Raw genomic sequence first — 27140 nt, forward strand, 5'->3', positions numbered from 1 at the left:
TTTATATTTCTTAAATCCAATCGTTTTTGGCTCAAAAGTTGGATTTTGGGTATGTAAACAGTACGCCCACCTATAGTAAAATAAGACCGTGATGTGAAGAGGGAAGCAGCTAGGGATAGGCAGGGAAGGGACGCAGCGGTTACAGAAATATCTCTTCCATAAAGTTCCTTGCGATAGGTTTTCGAAACAGCAGCTGAGCCCGGAGGTACCGCGAAGGGTGTATAGCGTTATTTCGGCGACGGATAAATCCTTATCCAGTGGATAAATCGATGCTGTTACCCAAAAACTTAATCCAGTGGATAAGATTTATCCGTCTGATGGTGCTATTTACACTTCTTACAACCGAGCCCAGGAGATCTGTTTTGTCATTGTGTCGTTTGATTTTTTTGTAAAGTTCGCATGCGCGTAACGTACTTTATCGTCCCGAAAGCAAGTGACAATAGAATGCAATCGGAACCAATCAGCGGAAGTTTCGTGAGCACTTCGTAATTCGATAAAAACAGTCGAGAGAACTCGATCGATGAATATGGACTTTCGTGAATTCTTCGTAATTTGGATAAACAGTTGAGAGGATCGTCGATGATGAACGACCGTTTTCGTTAATATTTCGTGATTTCGTGATAGACCCAGGCCCGTAGCAGGGGTAAAACTAGGGGGGGGGGGGGGGGGGGCTCGCTTTGTCACGCCCCGTATGACCATATCCGCATGTCTTGTTTTATTTTTTCACCCTTTACAAATGCCAACTATATATGTGAACTTTTTTTGGAAAAAAAAGGTTTGGTTGTAGTGAGAATAGCCAGTACGCAAAAAATAATAACGCTTTCTTGTCTTTGCTTTTTTCAGGAATGTCCAGAATTTGCCCAAGATGAAGTGGCACGAAGGTAACTAGCAATGTTAAATTTTAGTTTTAAGCGCTATATGATTCATCTTCTTTATATGAATTTATTTTTGGAAGATTGTCTGAAAGAATTTCATTTATTACTTTTTCAGCAATTTCATAATAGCAAAATTTACAGAGTTTGCTGGTGTACAGCATGAAGTTGGTAAGTATGATGTATCTTACATGTATTTTACTGAAGCTAAAGTTATGCAAACTCTTCAGAAAAAAAAAAACGAGTTGCTGATTTTAGTGGGCAATGATGAACTGTATTTCCAGAATGAAAGATTTGATCACTTTTAGCTTTTAAGTGAAGGACCATTAGATTTTTGAGGGGGGTCGGGTGGGGGCGTTGGGCACATTATTTTGTACATGAATTTTTTTACACCTCATGGCTGTGCAGGAATTTTTTCGATTATTGCACAATGTTACGAGTGCATCGTTGTATATCATGGACAATGACGACGTTCAGTTCAAACCATGTGTTAACATTGTACTATCATTTAGAGAAATGGTATTCCATCTCGAAGATCGAAGCTTGAATTCCTTTTAAGAACTATCACTAGGTCTCAAACCTATATTACTGATTGTATGACTAGTTTTATTCAGTTAGTTGTCAAGCGACTACAAGTTTAAGGTGGCTGGCTACTTTTGAACATTCAATTCAAATGTGCGTGTGCTCAAAAACCGCCGAAAAATCTACAAGATTTTATTGAAGAGCCATACGCGTTTTTACCCTCTGGCACCCAGGGTAACGCGTTTTGAGCTTCAACAGGGCAAAACCCTCAAATTTTGCACGGGACTCTGTATTTTTAATACTTATTTGAATAAACTTCTAAAAATCTAGGTTATATCAACATGTTAGAAAATGTTAAATATTCTAACACATGAAAAAAACATATTTTAACATGTTATGGTTATTATCGTTGATTGTGTTACTAATATTGTGTAACACGCCGAAATATGTTTACGTTTAAATAAAAATATTGTGAACTTGCGCTTTATGTGGGGATTCAAAGTTGTGAAATTATTGGGGGGACCCAGGCCCCCCTGCCCCTCCCCCCGCTACGGGCCTGTAGACCGGAGGTCCTCATGAGGCTACGATAGTCAAATAACTGTCTACTATCTGTACTCAGTCGAAATACATCATAGCAGTGGTAGCTACTGGCCACTTTCACCATGGAAACGAATGGTCTAGGCTTCAAAACTACCCATGCATTAAGTGCCTAATTTTTTTTTGCGACAACCTTTTTTGAAATAATAGGCGGATAACGTAGGAAAATTCTTAACTTTCAGATAAAAGGAGGGACTTATTTCAGCAAACGAGGGATATTTTAGTAGATATTGTAGTACCTAAGAATAGGTTTTTAGCGGAAAATGCCTTTATCACTTCACTGGAGAGTGGAAATTCTGAGTACTATATGTATGAAAACACTTGAGCAAGAAAAACTATTTCCTTGGCAATCTGGAATCTGTTATTAATAAAAATGATTTAACTTCCATATTTGAAGCCAAGGGTCGATAAAGTGAAGGGATATCGTATCACTTCACTGATATGGTTTTTATTCACGGCTTTATCGCACTGATATCGACCATAAATGTGTAATAAGAATAAATATCTTGTATTTCGTAGGACGAGTGCTTCTGGAATAAAAGCAAAAAATAAGACCAGATACGAAACATAGGAAAATGTTTGAGTTTCTTCACATATATTTACATTTTTAAGAATAAAAACAAGTGTTTTGACAACCATAAGAACCATAAAACATCCAAATAAGGTATCAGATGTTTATTGAGACTATTTTGAACGTGACATACAGATAAAACGTGACACATATTGCTGTAGAAATTTGTGAAAGCTTTCATCGCGCGCCCTCAAAAAAAGTTGCATCATTCACTAATCTTTTTTTTTTTTTAATTTTCCTAAGAATTTCAAATCCTCTTTATATGTGAATAAATAAAACAAAAACTCTTTTTTCTTTTGAAATTTAAAATGCCTCACAACGAACAGACAAAAAAATGAAAAGAAAAAAACTGCAGTCACGCAAGCGTTTTCGTGACAAAAATTCTTTATTACAAACCGCACCGCCTTCGTGAGAATCTGCACTTCAGACAATCCCACTCTAACTTAAATAATTTTTTCAATAACCTGGGTTCGTCCTAATTAATATACTTAAAATTATCTCGAGTATTTTGGAAACTATGTGATTTATATTTTCGTCTAGTTTTAAAACAGTTTATTCTTTTCTGACGTCTGCATGTAATGAGAGTGATCGAATTCTGTGTCCTTTGTACGCGATGTTGCATTGTTCGATGGATAAACCAAAAGGGAAGATGGATTTGATTGGTTCATTTTAGCCAATCATAGATAAGAGTACTTAAATGTGTGGGCCCTGAGTTGTGTTTTGTTAATACCGAGAGCGGGTTGAGCCTTGCCTAGTTTGTTGTATAACTCACTCACACACACACCCTTTGAAGAGGTCAGAGCTGGTTTTTTTTCGCGCTGTTTTTCTTCCGTAACCATACAAGATGACGGATATTCCCAAAGACAAACTAGACGAGATCAACGATGCTTTTTCATTATTCGACGAAATAGGCGATGGAAAATTGGACTACAAAGACATTCCGAAGCTGTTGCGATCGATGAACCTCAACCCAGTGGGTAGCGATCTCGAAAAGGTGGTTGAAGACTACAAGTCGAAGGAGAGAATCGACATCGAAACCTTTCTAGCAATTTACTCCGAATTTTTGAAAAAGACGCCCCCAGCAAAGGAAGATTTCCTCGAAGGATTAAAAGTGTTTGATCGTGAAGGACACGGCACGATTGACTCTGGCAACTTCCGTGCTTTACTGTGCAACAGAGGAGACAGCAAGCTCACTGAAGAAGAGGCTGATATCATCTTGGCTGGACACGAAGACGTAGCCAAAGGCGAGGTAAACTACAACGAACTGATCGACTTTGTGATGGCAGGGTAATTTAATGTTGGAGAAGAAAAAACGCACGATCCTTGTATAAACATTTTTTCCATGAACATATATTTTTGTTGGTTCATCAATACAGAACAGAGTGACAGAAGAATCTTACTATTTCCAACTAGATTTTTTTAGTTAGCAATGATGAACTGACACTTGGGTGACCAAACAAACGAGTCCTATCTATTTTTGATCCTTAAAATCTTAATGTAATGCCTATTTGAGTGTATATTTTGCTCGGAAAATCGTAGAATAAAGAATAAATCTATATTCCTCTTCATCCAGAATGTTTTGTGAATGACAGGGCGGTGTTTGATCAACACGAGTATCTGGAATGACCTTTTACCCCCTCAAAGATGGCCAGTTTAAAACCCCTTAAGTATGATTTTAACTTAACGCTACTCGCTAATGCAAGGCTCTTCCAAACAAATCTTTTCATTGTATTGAATTATCTTCAATTATTTAGTCTAAATTGATTTGAACTTTTGTTGTTTTTTGAACAAAAGCTGCAGAACAGAATTTTCGTTCATCGTTTGTGTGAACAGTTTGATTCTTATCTGACAATTTACAATTGTCAAGGTGAATAATACCGCGAACTTTCTGTTCCAGTGTTCCGTTACTACAACGTCAAGAGGTTATGCAATGGTTTGTAAAGTTAAAGCTGCTCTATCTTTATTTCTAACGTTTTAATAACGTTCCTCAGTTAGTTTTACAGTACACTGTAAGCTCGTTAATATGGCCATCACTAACAGGTTGCTTTTGTATGGAGTTCATTAAGAGATTAGCGCGATGTCACGCTCTGTTTAGCAAGTGCTTTGCTAATCTTGTACACAAACACTTACATCAACCTATTCAAAACTTTGTGGTTTCGCGATAAACCTTGAGATCAATTTTTCCCTTAAACACTTTATTTTCTTCGCACTTGTGTCGAACGTACAATTCACGATAAACTCTGAACACACACTACAGCAACTTCTTATATAGTCTTTTACAATCTTTCTAGAATGTTCTAACATTACATTATAGAAGTTTCCAGAAATTACGATAAAGAAGTCAAGCTTAATCTATAAATAGACATCTTATAATCCTAACTTACTAGAACTTTCTATAACGACTAATCAAGAATGTCCTGGAAAATCTAGAATATTCTATAAAACGTGCTTATAATCATTTCTTCTGTCCACTTTGTTCTTTTTACTTGGCATAGGAAAGTTAACATGCTAAAGCTAAGTGGCCTTGAACAAACCCTGTATAATCCGGACACCTCTGTTATACGAACACTTCTAGGTTACGGGCGCTTTATGATGTGGACACTTTTGGGATTTCGAAAATTAGGGACTGATGTGCTGCTCGCTGGAACAAACCCTGTAGTAGTTTCTAAGTTACACTGCTCATTTGCCTAGAACAATGGACACTTGTTCTTGAGACCGATTTAAACAATTAGTTAGTAGTCTATAATAGTCGGTTTTCGGAAACCCAGGAGCTAAAAATCTGTCGCTCGTCTTTTTTCGCTCCCAGAAACGAGTGACAGAATTTTACCCCTGGATTCCCAAGGATGTGTTTTCGGTAGACGTGCCATAAAACTAACAACTTTTCCTGCAAAGAATGTGGACTGTTTGGATTTTGCGCGAAAAATACAGGCTTCATTTCCTGAACAATACTAGCGCTCGTGACAAGTCGCGTTCAAGTCATGCGTCCACGAAAACGAAGCAAACGTAACCTCGAATTTGCGATGCCGACGCATGCGCAAAGGCTCGATAAAAACCTTCTACAGCCTGTGTTTCTCTGGTCAGCAGATAGAACGAGATTATGATTTCCCGCTGATTTTTAGTACTGCTCGTAGGATCTACTAATCGTGGGATCTACTAATCGTGGGATCTACTAATCGTGTGATCTACTAATCGTGGGATCACTTAACGTCTGACACGTTCGGTTGAGCCAATCAGTGCACGGTATAGCTACTATTCTACTATTCAAATTAAAATCTTCTGACGTCACAGTCACGGCACGGCGCGTAACTGGTCATGGCACATTCCTACTTCAATGCCCGAGTTCATACTAGCGCGAAAGAAAGTCTAAGTATTCAAAATTGAAAAAATCTTATAAAGAACCGAATATAATAATTATATTCGGTTCTTTATAAAGATTTTTTCATTTTTTTTTCAATTATTGATCTGTTTTTGCGCTTATTATAGCAAAGGATACTCCGTACTTGGCCAGATCTTTCGTTTTCCGTGAGCAATGTTGCAGCAATTTGTGCTTGCTTCAGCATTATCAACCATGGGCCTTCATCTCGTGTCAGCCATGTTGACTAAACCAATAGATTTCCCCTGCTTGGCCTCACATTCAAATTCTTGATAATGAGGTTACGGGGGTTAAACCAACGTTTTAATTCACATGAGAATAAACATGGCACTGTGTAATCAAGGTTCATGACCTTCACTACATCACACTAAATTAAAGGGCCACTTGGACGAAAATCGCTCCAAAATTAAAACTCTTTCATTCGAGCTGGAACTTTGCTGAAATAATCTAGGATACATTAAGAACCTCTCACTGAAATATCTTTCTAATATTCGAAAGGGAAGGGCCAAAATTTTACGATTTATTTTCGTCCGCCATTAATTTCTTTGAATCACAGAATTCGACTCAAGAAGACTGGCACGAGTACTTATGACGTCATTTACTCAACCCAAACCAAAACATTGGTGGGTAATGTATGTGCCATGTTCGTAAAACTCGGTTTATTTGGTTTATTCAGAAAATATATAATGTTTCATTCGGTTTCCTAACTACTATATGACCAAACAATGTCTAGGCGCTGAAATTTTTCAGTTTCAATAATACTGACGATCATAATTCGAAAATTTCAATACATCTCGGCAAGCCAAGAATCACAACAAAGTAGGACGCATGGACGAGATTCTAGCGGTTCCATCGCGCGAAGTGACTGAGATATTCGGGATTCGAATCATTTTAAGGATAACAATTTTTCAAGGTATATTTACATACAAGGGCAAAGAACAACCCCACAATTTGGGTCCGCGAGACATCCGACACAATGAAAGAAAAACCTACGAGCTGAGTGACAGACGCCGCTGTCGCGCGAGTAATAAATAAGAAACCTTTGACATGTTCTATTACAAAGATGATATTAGATAATCGTATGTTTGTACCTATTCAATGCATAATAAACATTTTGAAGCAAATAATGACCGTTCTGTAGTAAATCAGCTAGGAGAATTACGAGATCACATTCTAAATTATTCGGCACATAGATCTAAGTATATTGTCACAAATCTTTATATCACAACGCAGAATTCAAAAGGCAATCGGTTGTTTTCATAACATCAATCACTATTAGATTACATTGAAACTTCAAATTTAAGATCTTTATATCATGGACAGTAGGTAGCAAATACAAATAATGAAATGAACGTAAGGAATTTTTATGAAAACCTCTTCCTAAGCATTGCTTCTTCTTCTAGTTCGGCTTCATCTTCATACATTATAATTTATGGTTCTAACTCTTCAGGATTGACAAAGCGAGCGTCCAAAGGAGTTTCCATCATATTTGAAGAGGTATCAAAGGTTTAAAAAAAGTCTGTTTAGAGATTCTTTTCACGATAACGCGTTTAAAACATCAAATAAACTTCAGGTAATTTAACAAGAAATGTATAGTCAAAACGACGCTAACATGACAGTGTTGAGTAAATGACGTCACAGCGTAAAACTGCTGTACATAATGACTCGTTGGCCGTGACACAAAGAAATTAATGGCGGACGAAAATAAATCGTAAAATTTTGGCCCTTCCCTTTCGAATATTAGAAAGATATTTCAGTGAGAGGTTCTTAATGTGTTCAAGATTATTTCAGCAAAGTTCCAGCTCGAATGAAAGAGTTTTAATTTTGGAACAATTTTCGTCCAAGTGGCCCTTTAAAAGGATACACGGAACACAATTTTCATCAAAAAAATTTTTTTTTGAAACCATGCTATATCAAATTTTACAATTCAAATCAGTAGTTAGTAGTATTTTATAATGGACTTTAATCTCTCTCTTTTTATTATATGACAATTATATAACATTTTTAGTATTTTATCTGTAATTTTAACTTATGTCTTATTTTATTTTTGTATATATTTTTAACAATTATTTCTGTTGCAGGACCCTACTGAAAATCGCTTTTGCGAGTAGGTCTCCTGGATAAATTTATTATTATTATTATTAAATATAAAAGTAAAATCTTTAATTTTATATAAAAATTGAGCTCATATACTTTACGCTCACTGGCGTACTGTGCAGAAACTTGTCAACATTGAGTAAATAAACTTATAATCCCATTAAACTAAACTTGTGTTTTTCTCAAAAGTAGTTTTTGGTAAAATACACATTTTCAGAAGGTTTATTCTCCCTCGGTTTTTGATCAATTACCGTGAAACATGGCATGTGGATTCCTACTATGCTCGAGTTTAAAAATGTGTCTGCGTTTTTTCATTTTCCTTTTCTTTTCTCAGATATTTGCCATTTTCTCAAGAATGCCCTTAAAAACATGTAGTTATAACTTTGGAATTGAATAAAAGATTAAAGAAGAGCTAAAAGAAAAAACGCAGACACACTTTGGTAGAACAACATACGTGTAATAAGATGCAAAAAAAATTTGATCCGTTTACGCTAACCAGAGGGAGAACAAACATCTCGCGTCGAACCATAGCGTTTGCAATCAATGCCCGATTTATCCAAAATGAATTATTTTTGTCCAAAAGTAAAATCGAATATGCAATATTTGAACTTTAAGCTGTTAGAAAATGTATACTTTATGGGGAAATTTATATAAACTAAAAGCGCTATGAGCGTTCAAAAAACCCGACCCGATCGTGTTCCATGTATCGTTAAGTAGCTTACTCAGCTGCCTCTTGGTTGGCTCAGTTAGGCATCAGTCTGGCCTAACCAATACTTTGAAATATCTGAGTAGAAAATGTTGCCTTTGCTTCAAAAATATCTGCAAAAGGTTAAACCTTCGCTGTGGCTCAGATAATCATGTAAAATGGTGGTGTCATCTCATTCTATGATGTTGAACATAGAGGGCCAGCAGTATATCAGTTGTGACTGTCACATGTCTGTTATTATTAAGCAAGTTTCTTGGTGATCATTTTCAAGGAAGTGCAGAACAAACTGTTCTCAAGTGTGACATATTTTCTTTTGGTTCTTCTAAATGTGATTTACATGAAACTAATGACCCCTGCCAAGGCCAGGGACCTGACGCAAGTCTATTGAAAGGCCAGTAACCAATCAGAACACAGTTGTGGTCATGTGACAATAAGTCAACTCTGTGTTTGTACATGTTGTGTTGTACAGATGAATCTGGTAATTTGCCAGACCAAATCCTTAGTTCTCTCACCTGCAAAATTTAAAAAAATGACAAAATTAAAGATTGATATTTAGGTTTTGATATTGGTACCATATTTGATAAGCCTGGGCTTAGGAATCAATGATAGTGTCACAGCAGTGCACTCATCGCTCACCTTTGGGGACTCAGGTTCAATTCCTGGACTCATCATCACATGTGAGTAGAGTTTTCTGGGTTGATGGAAGGGCTTTCTTTTCTCCAAGTTATCTAGTTTTTCTCCCTCTGTAAAACCCTATTTGACATTGCTGAATTCCTATTTGATCTGTGAGTTAGCAGTGCCCTGACTTAGATCAGCCCAGCGGCGGTTTTGGTCTTCAATAGAATTTTATTTTATTTGAAGCTAATAAACCGTGATCAGGGAAGAAAATGAACAGCCAACTTGAATGCAGGTTAGTTTTGAATAATTAGCTTTCTCTTGTGGACTGCCTTGACTGCCTGTGATTGGCTACCTGTGGTTGCCTAGGTGACCACAGGGATCCCAATAGATAATATTTATACAAGTCAAAACCATATCAAAAACTGGCAGAAATGTAAAGAAAACAGAAAGCATGAATAACAGCACTTACCAGGCCAAAGAATGGGTACCAGTCACAGTGATTAGATGGCATTGCTTCAGATGTCCATGGGGTTAGGTCACCATAACTGATAATTCCATTGCCAAGCTGACAATATCTCATAAAATGTCTGCGAGAAAGAAAAACTCATAATTAAATAATTTCTGAACTTTCAGCTTTTAACAATATATTTATTATTGCTTTCTTTTGCTATATTAACCAACATGGCCATTACCATCACATCTTTTATTATCTTAGGAATGATAAAAACTGCCTATAGACCCCTTGCAGTCCATCGGAATGCAGCTCAATTTGCATTGGAGGACATAACAATAGGTTTCCCATACACTGATCCCGAATTCATTGTTCTACCTCCCTAGTTACTGTTGCTATGTCGGACAAGCTAAAATGTGTTTTTGATATACAGCATGGAATAGACACCAATTGCTGAAAATCATACTGTAAATGTCTGTCATAGATCAATCAATGAAGAAATAGAAAACGAGTGCTGTGTGCTGTCATAAAGCACGCGGGGTTTGGCAGAACAGGAGAGAAGTGTTAGGAGAAGCACGACGCGTAGAGGAGTGCTTCTGGACACTTCTTGAGTGTTCTGCCAATCCCCAAGTGCTTTATGACTGCATACAGCACAGCAAGCAAGTTTTCTTTTATAAAATACAAATTACAATAATAGATAGGAATGAAGCAACAGAAAGTGCACGCGCGTGCAATGTGCTCTTATAAAGCACGCACTCCAAACCAATCAGAGCGCGACATTCATAACAGTTATTTTATAATGCATTATAGAAGTGCATCGAGAAAAAATCAGTACTACTAAGGATCTTATGAATTCGAATTTGCGGATTGGACATTCTGTATTCTATTGGGAGATTACTCGGGAGATTTTCAGGAAATTGAAATTGATTTGTTTTGTCCAACAAATCGAGATGCTTTGACGTCACATGCAAGGCATCAAATAAACTTTTTTGTTTGCTGAGTTAAAAAAATTCACTCCCATCCTATTGCTTGCCTCTCATGAAGGGGTTGTCACAAATGTCTGTGTTGAAGACAACCCCCATCCCTTTCCTTCCAAAAAGGAAGATAGGTACATTTTAGTACATTAGATTAGACACCCCTATAACTAAATCTATGTTCACCAAGGCTACAAACATAAGGGATAAAGAATCCCAGTATCCTTACCTATGATATTCATGGCCAATGCCAAAGTTAATAGTATCCACAATAACCCCGTCAACTAATAATGTCTGGCTGTCAGATGATGCAGTGATAGCTACATGATGCCATTCATCATCAAGCCTTGGCCCCTTCATGAACTTGTAAGGCTCCAATGATCCTCTTATACATCTGTCAGGCCCTATATGCAGTAGCTGCCAGTGATATGTTGCCCAACGAGCAGAACTACAATACGATATAGAATGCTCTCTTAGGTTTGCAAAGCTACCCAAAGTTGGAAATGCTACCCCAGACTAACCCTAACCTCTGTCATCCCTTTTTGTCCTGCCTTGATCAATTGTTTAGTCGAATTCAAAGTAAGAAATTGATTCTCCTAATTTTTAATGCTTTTAAAGACCAATACTTTTCTTCTTCTCTGCTGCCTCTTGCCTAACCTGCATTCAGCCAGTATAATTTCTTTTGAAATAACTGTCTGCAAATCAGCACCAGAATCCTTGTTCCTAGTGATCCGAAATGAGAAGAGATTTGTGATTGGCTCTTGTCCGGTTATTTCAAGAAAAACTATACCGACTGAATGCGGGATACCTCTTGCCTTGTTTTGCTCTGAAGACCAGCTAGAGTACAAAAACTCCCCTACCCCACCCTACTCAGGGTGTATCTGTCAAACTTTGACACAAACAGATGTTACTATTTATTGAACTTTATGCGTGCCTTGAGCATAATATGAACTTAATATTAATATCAAAGTCTTTAGTTTGCAAAGATATAAAGGTCAAACGTTCAAGTCATTAGTCCTCGAGTTCTTTCTATACATATATAAACACACGAACGACACGTTAAGTCTTCATGTTCTATTTTTATCGATGATCACAACTTCATATTTTTCCTGTCTTTCAGTGCAAAATAATATCGTTATATTTCTACTTCTCTTGTTGTCCTTACCTCATAGATTCACTCTGACAACCAAGTATAATCCCATCAGGTTTTTTCTTATGCAGTTTTATCCATAACTCGACAGACATGCTTTCTGGTGCTTCACTATCAAACCGAATTCCACTACCTGATGTTCTCCTCACAAACTCCGCACAAAGTCTCTGCCCGTCCTTGTTTGCCTTCCTGAGCCCAAAAGACATAGCATAACTAGCCTTCAGATAAAGTTTTTTCCAAATTCCTTTACGAATGTTATTATTTTTAGACGAGGAATGATAATTGTTGTTATTGCCAGAAGGTAAAGTTAATAAATGATCGTTGTTCGATCGAAATCTTCTTTTCCAAACCACATCTTGATTCGTAAGATAAAAAAGCCGATGACAGGTGCAGCCGATGGTAAAAATGTCAGACACTGGTAAAAAAGAGAAAACGTGTAGCCAGATTTCTTCGGGAAGATCGGAGAATGTTGTAACGTCTCGTTGTTCTTGTTCCTTTGACTCCATCTTTGTTTGTGTGGAGTTTCGTCTTGGAGTGGGATCCCTGTGGTAGAAGAGAACAGGGATCCCAAGTGCTTTTAATATTAAATTTGGTAAATTTTCGTATAAAATGGAAATTAAGTATTAAAAAATATATATAGAAATTTGGTGAGATATTTGGTAAGCAATTGCTTGCAAGCTACAAAATAGATTCTAAAAGTTATTTCAATATGATTGCAACTTGTTTCTTTTTTCAAATTTGGTGAAATGAAATTTGGAAATTGGTAGGATATCTAGGGGAAAAATTTACATGGTAACGCAAACTCAATATGATCGCAATTTTTTTATATATGATTATTCAACTTATTCTCAAATATTGGCCGTAATTCAAAGTAGTAGCAACAGCAATTACAAATTAAATTATCGTTTTAACGTTTTAAGCGTACTCATTCTTGAAGAATTTTATGCTTTTATTGGTTTTGGGTTTTTGGTATTCAACGCAAATCAAAGGACAATGGAATGATTGACAGCTGTTCACAAGGATCGATTGATATCTGGGCCATTTCCATGTCAACTACGAATGCTTGCAAATCAGATAATCGCGATATTTTAATGAAATTTTAACAGCCTCGTGATCGTAGGATTTTAAAGATTTCTGCTGCAAAAACATACAATTGTGAGGTAGATTAAGGTTTTAGATTTTTTGAAAATTGATTCGGAGACGGCGGTGAGTGTTGTTTAGAAGAAAAACAGCATAAACGATAAATCATTTATCACTTTCACGCCATTTATATTTCAGTGTTTGTTTGTAGTGATCACCCAGCTGATAAACATCTCATGCACCGTTTTTGCGTGTTTCGTTGATCTACGAGGATAACTTTGGACAAAACTAATCAACTCGAGCACAGATTCAAGAGCGCATTTGTTTTGGAGCTTCACTCTTCCGTGCGTGACGTACTCACTAAACCTGGAACCCTGAAGTTGGATTCCATGGAGTTTGTTCTGGTATTTTAGCAAGCAAACAGGCCTGAGGTTAACAAGCCAAAATGATTGTGAAGCTGATAGCAAGGTCTCTGTAACCACTTCACATGACAATACAAAACAGAGAGCTTTTTGTGGAGTTGTTTATGGTTCAATATTTAGTCGCTTTGGTTCTTTGTTCGTCTATCACAAAAACATGTCGGATGATAGTGTTACTTTGGATATTCTTCAGCCTCCTAAGTACCCAAGCTCTGAAGACTTTGATTCAAGAGATGAACTACGAGAAAGAGAACTTGAAGAAGCTCGAGCAAGAGCTTCACAGATGGAAAAGACGATGCGATGGTGGTCTGACTGTACAGCAAATTGGAGAGAAAAATGGGGCAAAGTACGAGCAGAGCGGAACAAAGCCCGCGAAGAAAACAGGCAATTAAAGCTGAAACTAGAATCGGCAGCTAAGGAAATCTCAAGCTTAAGACGTGAAAAGCAGGATTTAAATGATGGAAGAATTCGTTTAGAGAGGGAAATTGATAAGCTGGAGAAAGAGTTAAGGAAAGACAGGCGGGCAATACCGTCAGCTCGTGTGGAGCCATCATTAAAAGGTCAAAATGAAGATGATCTAAATATAAACGTCTATGGAAGGACTGTACCTAAACCTGGCTCTGAACAACAGTTTGTTCGACAAATATTGGAAAAGAATGATTATTACGATGAAGAAGAACTTGACTACGCTTTCCCAGAAGACGAACGAAGAAGACCTAGTAGTTCGAAAATTAGAGGTCAAAATTACGAACTTGATGACAACAATAATCATGAAATCAGAATTCTCAAGCGAAAATTAGAAGAGATGGAACGTCTTTTAAGTGATGAAAGAAGGTAAGGAATCTTTAGCTTTTAAATGTATCATTTATATGTAGTATTATTTTTCTTATAATTTTAATAAGTGTTTAATTAATGGAAGCCATTTCAATGCTATTATGTTGCAAAATAAAGAAAAACATCTGTAGTATTTGAAGTATTCCGGAATTAACATAAAATAGTTTTGAGATTTTGTATAAAGTTCAATTATATAGGATTTTAAAATTTATAATTGATCAGTTTTATCGCTTAAAGCTTTCCCCAAATCACTTTCCTTTAAACAAACAAGTGTGTGAAGACTATGCATTTAAACCGTGAACTCAAATAATATTGGCCCATTTCAAATAACAATTCATAATGATTTGAGAAAAAAAGTCAAGATTATTCATGTTTTTTGGCAAACGTAAAAATGATATTCTTACGAGATAAGGTTTTGTTAATGACTGACGATCATAAAGCAATTTTCTTAATGTTTCTTGTGCGAAAATGAGCTCAATATTCAAGATTGTGAAAACCATCATTGTCTAGAGTGTATCTCGGTTCATGCATGAAGGGCTGTTATAAAATAGTTTAGATATAACGTGCGCTTTGATTGGTCAAAAAAAACATGTTTGATGATTTAGTATAATCTATGGGAAGTTCTTTATAAAATCTATAGCGAATTTCACACCGGGGGTGGGGGAGGGGGGGTACTCCCATATTCAGGGTTTCTCCTTTCGTAATGACCGAAACTGGTTACTATGGTCTTCAAAAAGCGATACGCGTGATAATTGAAACAGGAACTCAGTGCAATTAATTATATCTTTTGTCATAAACAGGGTCTACAAATTTGAGGGTTTTTTTTGTCATAAACAGAGTACCCTTTTCAGAAACCCAGCGGAACACCCCTACCCAAATCCTGGCAGAGTACCCCCCCCCCCCCGGGATTTCACAGCAGCCTCAATGCGCTTTACATTCGTTGCGATCAGTGGAGGACTTTATGCGTTTATGAGGGAGGGTGATCTTGGGATTTAACAGTTAACTGACAATTGGTCTAAAAATGACTAGTTAACTGATATACTGTTAAATGATCCCTTGTAGTGAATAGTTTATGCTGGTATATTTTGGGGCAGTAGTGTAATTAAACAGCATTTATGAATCCATAAGACCATAAATGTGTAGCTTCATCACCTCGTGTGGCTCAGAACTGCTTCATTTTCAGTAGCATGCATCGTGGCATGCATTATTCATGTGATATGTCTGTACTTATGACCATTTTGGGTAAATCTGCATCGGCCACAGCAAGCCTGCGTAGCCATCCCTCATTCTGTGGGGTAACAAACACAGCCCTTTTTTCTCCTTATCCCTCGTATAACTATCGTATTATCCATCGTATAAGTATGACCAGTATATCGTATATATTTCGGCAGTGGCGGATCTAGGGGTGGGTTTTGGGGGTTGCAACCCCCCTATGAGAGCCATCGTGATTTATTATCTTAATATTATTATTTTTTCATGACAACACCAACAGCATCGCGAGTTTTATCAAAACAGGGGTGCCGAACACATTTCCCTCGCTTTTTTTTCTATATGCCGTGTGTGGGACCTGAAACAACCATGCTCGCCTGCAGCAAATAATCATTATCATAAGACCTACTTCCGTTTGGGAACCCTGTGCTACTTTCCCGCCAAACAAGTACCTCAATCAATGCTACAACCCCCTCTTTGAAAAAATCCTGGATCCGCCCCTGTTCAGTGAAACGGCATGTAGTGCCGTATCATTCACACTCGTACGAAAACCACTTTACGTAAATACCATCAAGTCTTAAAATTAGCCGCGAGGAGATTTTATTTAATGAACGTAATAAGCCGCGCAACCGGCACGAGCATGGTACGCAAATGACGTCACTGATTCCCCATTTCAGTGACATACGTACGTATCACCGTAAACCGCTCTAGAGCAGTTTTCGTATAACTGTGAAAAGACGGTCCCGGTAAGCTTGCCGTGACCGTGATGTTTTTTCTTTGAACTTGAATTAGCTTTTTTTATCTCGCGCAATATAATTGGTCTGATAGTGCCTTGTCCGCGCCATGTTTATGCCTCAATCCAGGTTTTCATTGGATGGAGAGTAAATTTTCGTGCAATGTGACTGGTCTGGTGTGTACTTTGCTGTGTCACGACCGTGTTCGTGCCGCGAGGTTTTCATGGTCATACGAAAACTGCACAATGTAAATACCTCCAAGTCTAGGGGATTTTACTAAATGCATGAATAAATTATCATTGTCTTTTTTTCAGTTCCAAGAGTAATTTAATGGAGGAAATAGATTGTCTACAGTCAGACCTGACGTCACTGAAATCAATCAATGAAGACCTGAAGTCTAACAAAGCTGGTACAGAATCAGAGGTATGACATCATTTACTACCCAGAATTCAGGGGGGGAAAACATTGCGTCCTTTGCCTGGAGTTGCTGATAGCTCAGATTCCGCGCTCGTTCTTTTCCTTAACAATATTTGCGCACTTTAGTCGGGGATGCCTAAATCACAGAACCAATTGGGATTTAGCGTTTTAGGTTTTGCGAAGGGAGGAAAACCGGAGAATCCTGAGAAAAACACTTGAATCAAGGGAGACCTAAAAAACTTTACACGCATGTGATGGCGAGTCTGGGAATCGAACCCGAGGCCCCACGCAGAGGTGCGAGGTGAGTTCACTTGCGAAGGTTGGTATGTTATGGCTCCGCGTGTGCGTAGCCAACGTTTAGGGCAGATTTGAACACATAAGTTGTATTTTAGTATAACGCACTACAACACTTATATTATTATCAAATTATGACTATTTTATCCTGCATTCGCTTCGGTAAATGGTTTCTCCGCATGAACGTTAAGAAAGACATGAACAAACACGTCGTAGCTGTTGCTATAGAGTGAGTTTAGTCAAACCAGAGTTCTGGTCAAAATGTTGAATAGTTGACGTCCGCTTAAATTAGATAAGTTATCTACCGGTCCACAATGTGACTAAATGCACTCTACTCTGGCAATAAATTAGTCCATATTTTCAAGTCTTGTCCGTCACTTTTACTAAAATATCTTACACTCTTGAAAATACTAGAGAGGAAATATTGCGTTGTTTGTGTGTTATTTTCAGCTTGCGAGGATGAAGAATCGATACCATAAAGACGTCAATGGATTAAATGCTGATTCAGAGGAAGTGTATAGCTCCTCTGTGAATGCCAAGAAGCTTAAAGAAATGAGAGCTGAGGTAACAATTGTCAAGTACTGTGTAGTGGTAGAGTAAATATCGTATGACTGTGCAATGGCACGCGGCACGATCACGGTGTTAAATAGATGACATCCTTTGAACCAATGCAGTACAGCCCGCGGGATTACTCGTTCTTGCAATCAAAATGCTTTGACACGGCACGGGCACAGTACGGGATGCCCGTATCGAGCGTTTTCACTGTCACAGCTACGTAGACTGCTCTATCTTGTTTTGAGAGACACAATACTGGCTTGCGTAAAATGTACACCGGGCGGTATTGAGGTCATTCTAGTCAACATAAATGTGACAAACTTTTAAACTTTGTTATCAGATTGAACGACTGCAAACAGATAACTCCCTCGAGTGGAGCAAGAGGGAAAAGCTGGAAACCGAGAAGGCAGCTTTGGAAAGAGAAAATAAGAAATTAAAAAACCAAGTAGAGGTAGGAATAGATGACTGCGAGTTTAATATGAATTGTACCTTGGAAGAAGAGTATGAGTGAAAAAGGCATACTGCTCAAGAGCGTGTGACACGTGTTTTTATTATTCGTTGATTTGCTCACCATTTTCTGCAGGATTTGGAAAGTCTGTTAAACCACAAAACAGCCAGAGCATCAAAGATCATGGACACAGATTTAAAACAGCTGCAAACACAAGTCGAAGAGAAATCCGCGGTAAGAAATGACATATGTTTTATAAAACTTTTACTCCAAATGTTTTGTATTACATGGGGAAGACTAACACTAATAGTGTGCGCTGCTAGCGCGTCGCCTCTCAATGATGCGACCTGGATTCCAGGGCTGGATTCAGGGGTGATGAAGGGGATGGCTAGTCCCCCCCCCCCCCCCCCCCCCCCCGCTTTTGCTCACATTTCTTAGTATTTCCTTAATAAGCCACTCCCTTTTTCTTGCATTCCCGGTAAAAACCTTAGTAATAGTCATCCCCCTTCCGAAATTCCTGGATCCGCCACTGTGGATTCTATGTCATATTCGCTTGTTGTCCCTGTACTGTCCTCCTTTTGAATTCCTGGTTTTGTGGTTTGCCCCCTCCGAGAAAAAGGAAGAAAGAAAGAAAGAGAGAAAGGAAGGGAAGGGAAGGGAAGTGAAGTTTGGTAATTAGTATCTTGCTCGAGAGTAAGGCCCTAAGACACAGTATGTTACTCATCATATCATTTCAGGAACTGGTAGATCTGAGATATGCGTACAATAAAATCAAAAAACAGTTCCAAGAAAAGGTAAATATGGTTTGGCAAAATGAACATTAACCATCATGCTATGTAACTGAAGCAAAGCAATAGACCGTTTTCTCAAGGTTGCGTGCGCATCCAATCTTGACGGGACACAAAACTGAAAAAAAGCAAATTCAGAATTGAGAATCCAGTTTTATATTTAAAGAGAAGAATAATCGATTTTATGAATTATTATCGAAAAAACTCACACAAATGTATGATAATTCTCGTCAGTTCCAGCGAAGGCCCGTGGAATTTCAAAAATGTTTGTATTGTTAAGTTGTGCATTCTTTACTTTACCCTTTTTTGTGAATATTTAGACACTGATTCAAGCCTAACCCTGAGTAATTGAGTCTTTAATCAAGGAACACAGCGCTAATTTGGAACTAGAAATTCTCTACGACATGGCTGTCTTGAAAACACTCGATTATATATTGTCACAGGAACTTAGTTCTTTATCCAAGAAGTTATTTGTCTATTCCTTGCCATACAAAACTATAAAAGTTGATTCATATTGCTTTACGGATATTTACAGACGGCGGAACTCGAGCACTCGAACAAGAGAGTTGAACAACACGACATTGAAGTCAAGAAACTACGCATGCGTGTAGAAGAGTTGAAGTTAGAGTTAGCCAAAGCAGAAGATGAGGTATGGTCTCTAGTTAGAGAAAACTCGTGAAGATTCTTATCGCAAGTATTTTGTCCTTGTCTATTTTTTCCTTCGCTTCCTTCCTTCTTTTCTTCCTTCTTTTCTTCGTTCTTTCGTTCCTTTCTTCCTTCATTCGTTTTATTGGTGTTTTTTTTCGTGAAATCGTTGTGCTAGTAGTCACTTAGTAATTTAGCACCATTTTAATTTTTTTCTTTTAGATCGACTCTCAATCGAACCAAGCTCGTAAGATCCAGAGATCTTTAGACGAGCAAACAGAGCGAGCAGAGAGCCTGCAGGTTCAAGTACAACACTTAACGTCCAGGTAAGTCAGAGACTAAACAATAGTTGCTCTCTATGACATTCTCAAACTGATTACGAATCAATAACCATTAGGATAAACCATGCTTAGTCCGCGTATCTTCTAGTCAGTGTTCATCTGCTTAGCGCTGACCAGAAAAAACAAGCCTTTGCTCGCCTTTGCTTGGATTATGCGGTAGGGTGAGGCAGGTACTAAGTTTTCGCGCCAAAACTGGGCTACCTGTGTTATTCAGTAACAGTCTTAACGTTTTCCAAAAGGCTCAAACTGCTTGCCCTAAACACTAACCCTATTCAGGATCATTTCTTCTCTTCCTTTCTTTCTAATCTTTACCGAGTTTTCTCTTTATCTTTAAAAATTCTTCTTTTTTTTATTTTCTAAATCACTCTTGTCTTATTCCAAACTTGTTTTCCTCTCTAAAGCCGTCTTCGTACTCGCGATTTCCTCTAAGGATCCATGCAAGGGTTAGTGGATTTTTTACGATCACTAAACTTTAACCCGGTTATACTTGAAATTATCAATAAATGCTTAATCATTAGCGCATGACAACCTCTTGTTAATTTGGCTATATGGTTTTGCTTTCCATCATCAAAAAAATTAGTGACAAAGAAATCTACGACGGCGCCGTCAACCGGCAGTGTAAATATCTTCACTTTAGGGTTTCGCGCCCTCAAAGTATGTCTTTCTTGTGGATAAAATTCCCTAAAATCCCCTTATTAACCTGTTAGTGTAGAAATCGAAACAAGAATTTAGCTCACTAGAATTCTGTGCGTTGATCAATGGCAGATGTGAATGATTGACTCTTTTTCTCGATCGCTCTTTTCGCAGATTACGAACCTCAAATATTTCTAGTAACAATACTCGCAAGTATTCAAGGAAGTCTCCTGTCCATATATCTACAGACGATGACAGTGATTTAGATTGAAGACAGGATACCTTGGAATCGAGCAAGCAGTAAACCTGGGGTGCTTACCATTCACCGGAAAAACTGAAAATTCTGAACACAAATTTAGCAAACGAATTTCCAACCGGATGGATTGGCTTAAATAGTAAGCATCCCTGGATTTCGGATTATGCCAGGATAACGTTCCAGACTGATGATAATGATATAAGACGTGCTGCTGTTGCTGCTGCTGCTGCGGCTGATGATGATGATGACAGCAGTGTGTTATACAAAATGTGCCTGAAACCAAGACTTATGCAAATCCTTTTATCAATTAACCACCTTAAACTTATCTTGCAAGAGGTTATTGCACTGCTTTCCCTTGCCGCGAGAACTAAGGTTCAGGTCAAACGTCGAACATCACATTAGCCGAACCTAATCGAAACAATGGATAACAAGGTGGTGGTTCTTTGATGTCATTAGGTTCGGCTCATGTGAACCTTGACGTTTAAACTTAGGTGTGTTCTTTTCACATTACGTGTTATTCTCTTTAGAATAAGATTCTTTGTTTTGGTCGTATCCATATTCATGTGTCTTCTTCTGCACAATCGCAAACAAAGAAATTATACTCAAGGGAGTGACACGTTTCGAGAGGGAAATGGACTAACTTAGTTCATTCTCTCTTGCACATCTGAAATGGGAAAAAATTATCCCAAGCTAAAAAACTTCTATAGACCCCTTTACAGCACGTCGGAATGCAGCTCAATTCGGAGCACATAACAATAGGTTTCCAATTCTCAGGAGATTGAAATTATTTTGTTTTATCCTCCAAATTGATCGAATTGATCGAATATGGAATTTTAATCTTTTTGCACACTGGAAAATTTTTACCAAGAAAATGTTTTTAAATAAGCAATAGGCCTATGCCACGTTCGATAAATAAAATGCCTAACATGAATTTGGGTTACCAGGAATAAAACTATCAAACCCTTATCAAGGAAATAAGTAGATCTAGTGCTGAATATCAGTGCAATCCCTGTGGTGCAATATTGTCGTTGAGTGGCGAGCGCGATTCTAATACTTGATAGAAACTTCATGTATGATACAGCCTTGTATTTACGAAAGAAATGAATTTGGAAATATCATATTTCTGTACATACATGAAGTACCGTACCTCGTCTTAACCTGTTATCCAACGTGGCCTATTCCCTTGTCTCTTGTCATAATTTATCAGCCTGGTTCACACGAAAAATGCGAATGCGAATTTCATTTCCTTTCAACTTTGCGCGCCCGCGCGCGTTGATTGCATCACGAATAAACAGAAATAAAAGTGAGTACAATTGTGGACTATCGCAGTAGTGCTTGATTATACATTTAAAAAAATCCTTTGCACCTACTGCGCTTGCGTATTGATTTGTTCGCATTTGCGTTTCACATGTAAACATTTCTTGCGATTGTGTTTGTATTTGCAAGGCTCTTGCGAACCAGGCCGTTTGAGGAAAGGTGTTTTTATTCGAAAATAATTATTAAATCCTAATTATTAAATATGTTTTACATATTTTTATTATTGTAGATTCGAGGTTCGTGTTCCGTATTACAACCGTTTTTATTTGGGATGAAATATGATCTTTTAACCTTTTTGTTTTTTGTTTGTTTTTTTTGTTTTTTTGTTTTTTTGTTTTGGTACTAGCGTGATGCCGGACCAAGATGGACTTATGTAGTTCCACCCGATATCTTTTAACATTGCTAAATTTAAAAAAGTGTCCCACCCAGGTTTATGTTACACAGGTATTCCAGTTTCAGGCTTCAACATTATTGGCATAATAATTATTCCGCAAAGAGTTATTCCTTCACATACAAGTCACCCTCTCGCAAGACACAGGTATCCCAACTGAACAAAACAACGCAGTAAGGACCAAGAGAGCACCCTGAAATATAGCTTTTTTAAAATGCTATTATGATTCTTATTTTTGGGAGTACAAGGGAATTTGTCTTGCAACAAGAGATTATAAATAAGTTATTTATACTCTCTTGTTGGCAACAAATCCACGTACCCTCGGAGTTAGATTGATTGGCAAGTCCCTATCTTTATAAGCAAAATACATAACATCTAGTACACCGACGAAACAACCGTACAAAACTTATACTAGAAAATACAATATTTTTCTTTTTGCTAAAAATAATTTTTATTTATTGTTTGTCCCTTGCCCCTCCCCTCCCCCTGAAGTGTAGTTTTGTCCTCCCCTGGGGCTCACTGTTTGTTGATGTCTTGCACAAAAGGGCGCCATTTTCGTATGCAGAAGAAAAGCTAGGTTTGATTCCCGTTCAAAAAGAAAGCCGATCAAGTATGACTAGGATCAAATGTCCTCCCTTTTGCAAACGTAACTGCATTCAAAAGCACCACGATTTGTTGCTAGCAGTTTTGAACATCCCATCCGAGAATAAAGGAAGTAAAAAGAACGACAGCAATGGCGGCTTGGAAGAGTTTGAATCGGTTGTCCAAAGCTACTTGAAGAAAGGTTGGCAGAAGAACGATGTCGTGCCAGATGCAGTAGAAGATTATCGGTTCCCTTTAGTACACTGGACTAGTGTACTGGGGAAGACGAAAGCACTAGAATGGTTGATAAAACATGGTGAGTAGTAAGCTTAACATATTCTTATTTCAGTAAAAGCTTGATAGAAGGTAGTAGAAATTTAGCAGTCCAAGCCGGACCAACACTTAGGGTCTTAGGCGAGGTAAAGGTGTTTTTGCCTTTGTTAAAACATCTACGAATGGTTAGACTTTCACATGGCTTGGATGACCATGTAAAATGGCTTTCCCTTTTTCCACACTACCTCACCTGACCACCTCACCTAGTTGCATCAGAGGGACGTAAAAGAGCACAAAGTAAAGAAACCCTGGCAGTGACCACCCTCAGAGCTAAGGGGATTTTAAAGGGGGTTGGAAATTAGTGCAATGTACCCTGGACTTCTGTGTCCTATCATAAAGCACCAGTCTGGGGGCAAAATATCAAATAAAAAGGAGTGCATATGAAGGGGTTTAACTGATACCTGTCCTTCAAAAAATGTCCTTAAATTTATCTTTTTTTATGCTATACATATAGGCTTTGACCCGAATGTTAGAGCACCCACAACCAAAGAAACAGCTCTCCACAGAAGTTTACTATGCCTAGAGCTCTCTGAAATGTTCCTTAATAGAAAAATGCTTGAGCGTAAAGTTGAAGTTCAGATTGACTTACTTAAGAACTGTCTGATATTAAAGGATCGGAGTATGGATACACCATTACATGTAGTGGCTAGACAGCTGCTAGAAGGACGGAGGAAAGATCATTTTGAAGACTGTATTAAACTCATGCTCGCAAAGTTAAAAGAATTTTACCCTGAGCAGTTTAATGATATCATAAATGCGCAGAATTCTGTGGGAGATAGTGTAGTACATATACTTGCATGCAGTGAAGATGCCTTCTGTGGGTTGCGGATGGTAATTAATGAAGGAGCAGTTACCTCTACTACTAACATGGATGGGAAAACCCCTCTTGACGTTGCGACTGAAAGAGGATCCATCAAAGCAACAGCATTGCTTAAAAGGCTTACAGATGAGAGGATGTCAAATCAAACTGATGATGCAGATTTAAATGGAGTCACAGATGAAGCTTCCAATGATGAGGAAGAAGAGCAGTCAACAAAAGTAAATAAAACTTCAAACCTTACACAAGGGATATCCAGTGATTTAGAATGTTCTTGTAGGATTAAGAGAGAGCACAATTACAGTAATGTAAGTTTTTCATAAACACTAATCAGGCACAACTAATCATGCTTTGATATAAGCATTCATGAAATATGAAAGTACAGAGCTCGTAAAAATAACGGCCATTCATCGGAGAGTGTCTGGCCAGAATTGTGATTCATTGTTTTTTCCTTTTGCTTTCCTATTTTCTGATTCTGATTCTGAATTCAATGAAAGAATAGGCCAATACCCCCACCCCCACCCCCACACAGACCTCACGCTCAGTCACTAACCTTGATGCATGTATTGATATCATTGCACTAGTATCAAAAATCAACTGCAAGGTAAACTTATATTCCATTCACTTCTAATCTAGGAACAGAGATCACAGGATAACAGCACTAATACACTGAACTTAGGTGAGTCTCATGAAATGTCCATATTTCCCCAATTGCAAAATCATTGTTTGTTTCGAAACATCGAAGGTAGAGTGAAGGCATTTAACCCGTGAAATAGATGATAAACTAATACACTTTAGTAGACCCTTATTCCATTGTCTTCTTTTGTGTCTATTTGACTTTAACACGTTGACTAGTATTTTATATTTCATGGGGTAAAATGCCTTCTCTCTATTCTTAGAAATGACAATAATTATCCATAATTATCTTGTGATGTATTCATTTGAGATGCACAGTCCATATGAAATGTGTTATAAGCCTCCATGCTTTCAGTCAGTGCAATGTAAAACAAAGTGTCTAATATTATAATGGGAAGTATGGGTGGCATGCTCTGTTAATGTTTCACCTCTCACCAATGCAACCCAGGTTCAAGTCCTGCCGGGCTCAGTGTCATATGTAAGTAGAGTTGTTTGTTGGTTCTCTCCTGTGCTTCAAGGGTTTTTTTTCTGGGTTCTCAGGTTTTTCCTCCCTCCACAAAAATCAACTTCTAAATCCTAATACAATCTTGGCTGCCTTATAAGTGGGTTTGCAAAACCTGTTATGTCGTCTACCCAGGAGTGGTAAATGCATTAGAACATCTTCACCATGATTCTGATATCCTTAAAGACTTCAATTTAGGACTCACTTTCCATCGACAATGCAGTAGTGTCTTTATATTGGTGCCCTTCCCTCGGGTGAAAGAATTTTATTCTTGACTGAGGTTTGTGGCTAGCCAATATTATTAATGCAAATAATTTACTGTTTTCATTCAGATCAAAACATCAATCTTCTTGGTGCATTAAGAGCAACAGGGCTGTGGGGTAATGTCAAAGAACTGGCTAACAAAAAGAAAAAAGAAGATGAAAAGGTTTTGGCTTCAAAGCTTGAAGAACTGCAAGGTAAAACCAAGCCAGAAATGATGTTGGTAGTTTACTTAATGTTTAACGCTTTCTTTTTTTAAATATATTATTCTCGCATCTTGCCTCTCGTTGGCTGAAGAATTCAAATTTTCTGCAGATAATACATTTATCATGTCAAGTTAACCCAAGGGCACAAAGATTAAAATGCAGCTTGGTTTTATATCTTTGTTTACAAAATGTTTAACCACTGTCCCTGCCTCTCTTATACCCTTCCCCAGGGGAGGGGGTATGTATCATTATGTCAAGCCTCCTACTGGGACCACATAAAAGGTTTGAAATATTGTAGTGACATAATTCAACAGGACACCAACTCAAGTTCGAGATAATGGGAAGTCTGAGACATCCAGGGTTCAAGATCTATAATAGGACTCTATATTACTGCCACCTGGTTAGCTCAATAAGAGTGTCGGTCTGTGTGGGCTGGAGGTTGTGGTTCAAGTCTCAGCAGAACCAACACTCAGGGTTTTAAAATAACTGAAGAGAAGGTGCTGTAGTACATCAAGACGATGTATAACTGTGTTATGTAAGAACTTCCCATTATTATTATTATTATTATTATTATTATTATATTCAGCCACAAATGAGGCTATTGAAGATGCCAAGAAAGTGGTGGAAGACACCATCACAGGAATAACATCAAAGGAGAAAGAACTCGAAAGAATCAAGAAAGAGGTAGAGAAGGCGAAAAAAGAGTTAAGCTACATGGAAAATGAACAACACAAGTTAAAAAGAAAGAGAAGTTCATTGAATAATGATTGCAGTGAGCTGGAGAAAAGGCTTCATTACTGTGACAGCCTCTTGAAGGTACATGAACCTCAACAAGAAAGCCAAAACTCTTAGTTGCTATGGCAATACTGGTTACAGCTGGTAAATGCTGCTAGTAGCACAGAAAGGGAAATTTTTAATTTCCATGGCAACAGTGGTCCACTTTGAATGTAACATGACTGTGGCTGTAACAGGGTCAGAAACAATGACCACAGGCATTAGAAATGGAACCTAGGAACTTCAACACAGTCCTTGAAACTTAAGGTTGGTTTATTTGTTACTATGGAAACAGCTGTCGTATTACCTTGGTTACAGTACATCTAATATATTATTCCGCAGAAGTCATTTTCCATGCTGTTACTCTGCAGTGCCATGTTATGAAAGTTATGAATTGATATCTGCTAAAGGCCTAGCAGATGTTTGTTGTGTATTGAGGAAAATTAGAAAAGTTTAGTCTTTACTTTTTAAATAGCGTTTTTAAAGGGGCTGGTTAGTGTTTTTATGGCCTTGTAACTGCTGGATAAGATTTCTACTCAAGCAGAAGATTCACAGCATTAGACAGTAGACACAAACTGTGCATCAGTTTAGTATTGTATGTAAAAATACTAAAAAGTCAAAAAATAGACTTTTTGTTAGTAAGTCAAGGTGTATTCTGGTCTAGCAAATATGGGTAAAAATAGCATCAACAAATAAATGGAATAAGTCAAGAACCTTTTTGAAGATAGACAAACAAG

At 37.8% G+C, this 27140-nt stretch overlaps 4 protein-coding genes across 8 annotated transcripts in view; 3 read left to right on the forward strand and 1 right to left on the reverse strand.

Moving 5' to 3' along the window:
• Positions 1–22102, forward strand: part of LOC116306479 (coiled-coil domain-containing protein 102A) — a 29037-nt gene extending 6935 nt beyond the window's left edge. The window contains exons 2-12 of one of the 4 annotated variants that reach the window (XM_031716551.2): positions 844–881; positions 991–1043; positions 13210–14264; positions 16522–16630; positions 17369–17482; positions 17814–17924; positions 18057–18155; positions 18659–18715; positions 19245–19358; positions 19577–19680; positions 20503–22102. In XM_031716551.2, coding sequence (XP_031572411.2) covers positions 13588–14264; positions 16522–16630; positions 17369–17482; positions 17814–17924; positions 18057–18155; positions 18659–18715; positions 19245–19358; positions 19577–19680; positions 20503–20599 — 1482 coding nt within the window. In that variant the 5' untranslated portion in view covers positions 844–881; positions 991–1043; positions 13210–13587 and the 3' untranslated portion in view covers positions 20600–22102. Of the gene's footprint in view, positions 1–843; positions 882–990; positions 1044–12965; positions 13138–13209; positions 14265–16521; positions 16631–17368; positions 17483–17813; positions 17925–18056; positions 18156–18658; positions 18716–19244; positions 19359–19576; positions 19681–20502 lie in introns of those variants that run through there. The other 3 variants (XM_031716557.2, XM_031716571.2, XM_031716579.2) reach the window with 3 other exon arrangements.
• Positions 3299–4130, forward strand: LOC116306524 (myosin-2 essential light chain). The gene has a single exon (XM_031716610.2). It carries the CDS (start codon positions 3407–3409, stop codon positions 3851–3853), a length of 447 nt encoding a protein of 148 aa, XP_031572470.1. The 5' UTR covers positions 3299–3406; the 3' UTR covers positions 3854–4130.
• On the reverse strand, positions 7811–12464 carry LOC116306515 (uncharacterized). The gene is made up of 4 exons (XM_031716601.2): positions 11947–12464; positions 11011–11229; positions 9826–9943; positions 7811–9250 (listed from the first exon to the last, which is right to left on the reverse strand). The coding sequence occupies exons 1-4, from the start codon at positions 12435–12437 to the stop codon at positions 9005–9007; spliced, it is 1074 nt and encodes a 357-aa protein (XP_031572461.1). The 5' UTR covers positions 12438–12464; the 3' UTR covers positions 7811–9004.
• A 735-nt stretch (positions 22103–22837) lies between the features above and the next one.
• On the forward strand, positions 22838–27140 carry LOC116306346 (uncharacterized). 2 transcript variants are annotated; one of them, XM_031716387.2, is made up of 5 exons: positions 22838–23190; positions 23662–24332; positions 24661–24703; positions 25495–25620; positions 26216–27140. In XM_031716387.2, exons 1-5 carry the CDS (start codon positions 22905–22907, stop codon positions 26479–26481), a joined length of 1392 nt encoding a protein of 463 aa, XP_031572247.1. In that variant the 5' UTR covers positions 22838–22904; the 3' UTR covers positions 26482–27140. The 2 variants fall into 2 exon arrangements, with proteins under 2 accessions (XP_031572247.1, XP_031572256.1); XM_031716396.2 differs by having other exon boundaries at positions 23662–24245.

Source organism: Actinia tenebrosa, unplaced genomic scaffold (genome assembly GCF_029948245.1).
Source record: "Actinia tenebrosa isolate PJP-AT-01 unplaced genomic scaffold, QUT_ActTen_1.0 PGA_scaffold2__45_contigs__length_23673736, whole genome shotgun sequence".
NCBI lineage: Eukaryota > Metazoa > Cnidaria > Anthozoa > Actiniaria > Actiniidae > Actinia > Actinia tenebrosa.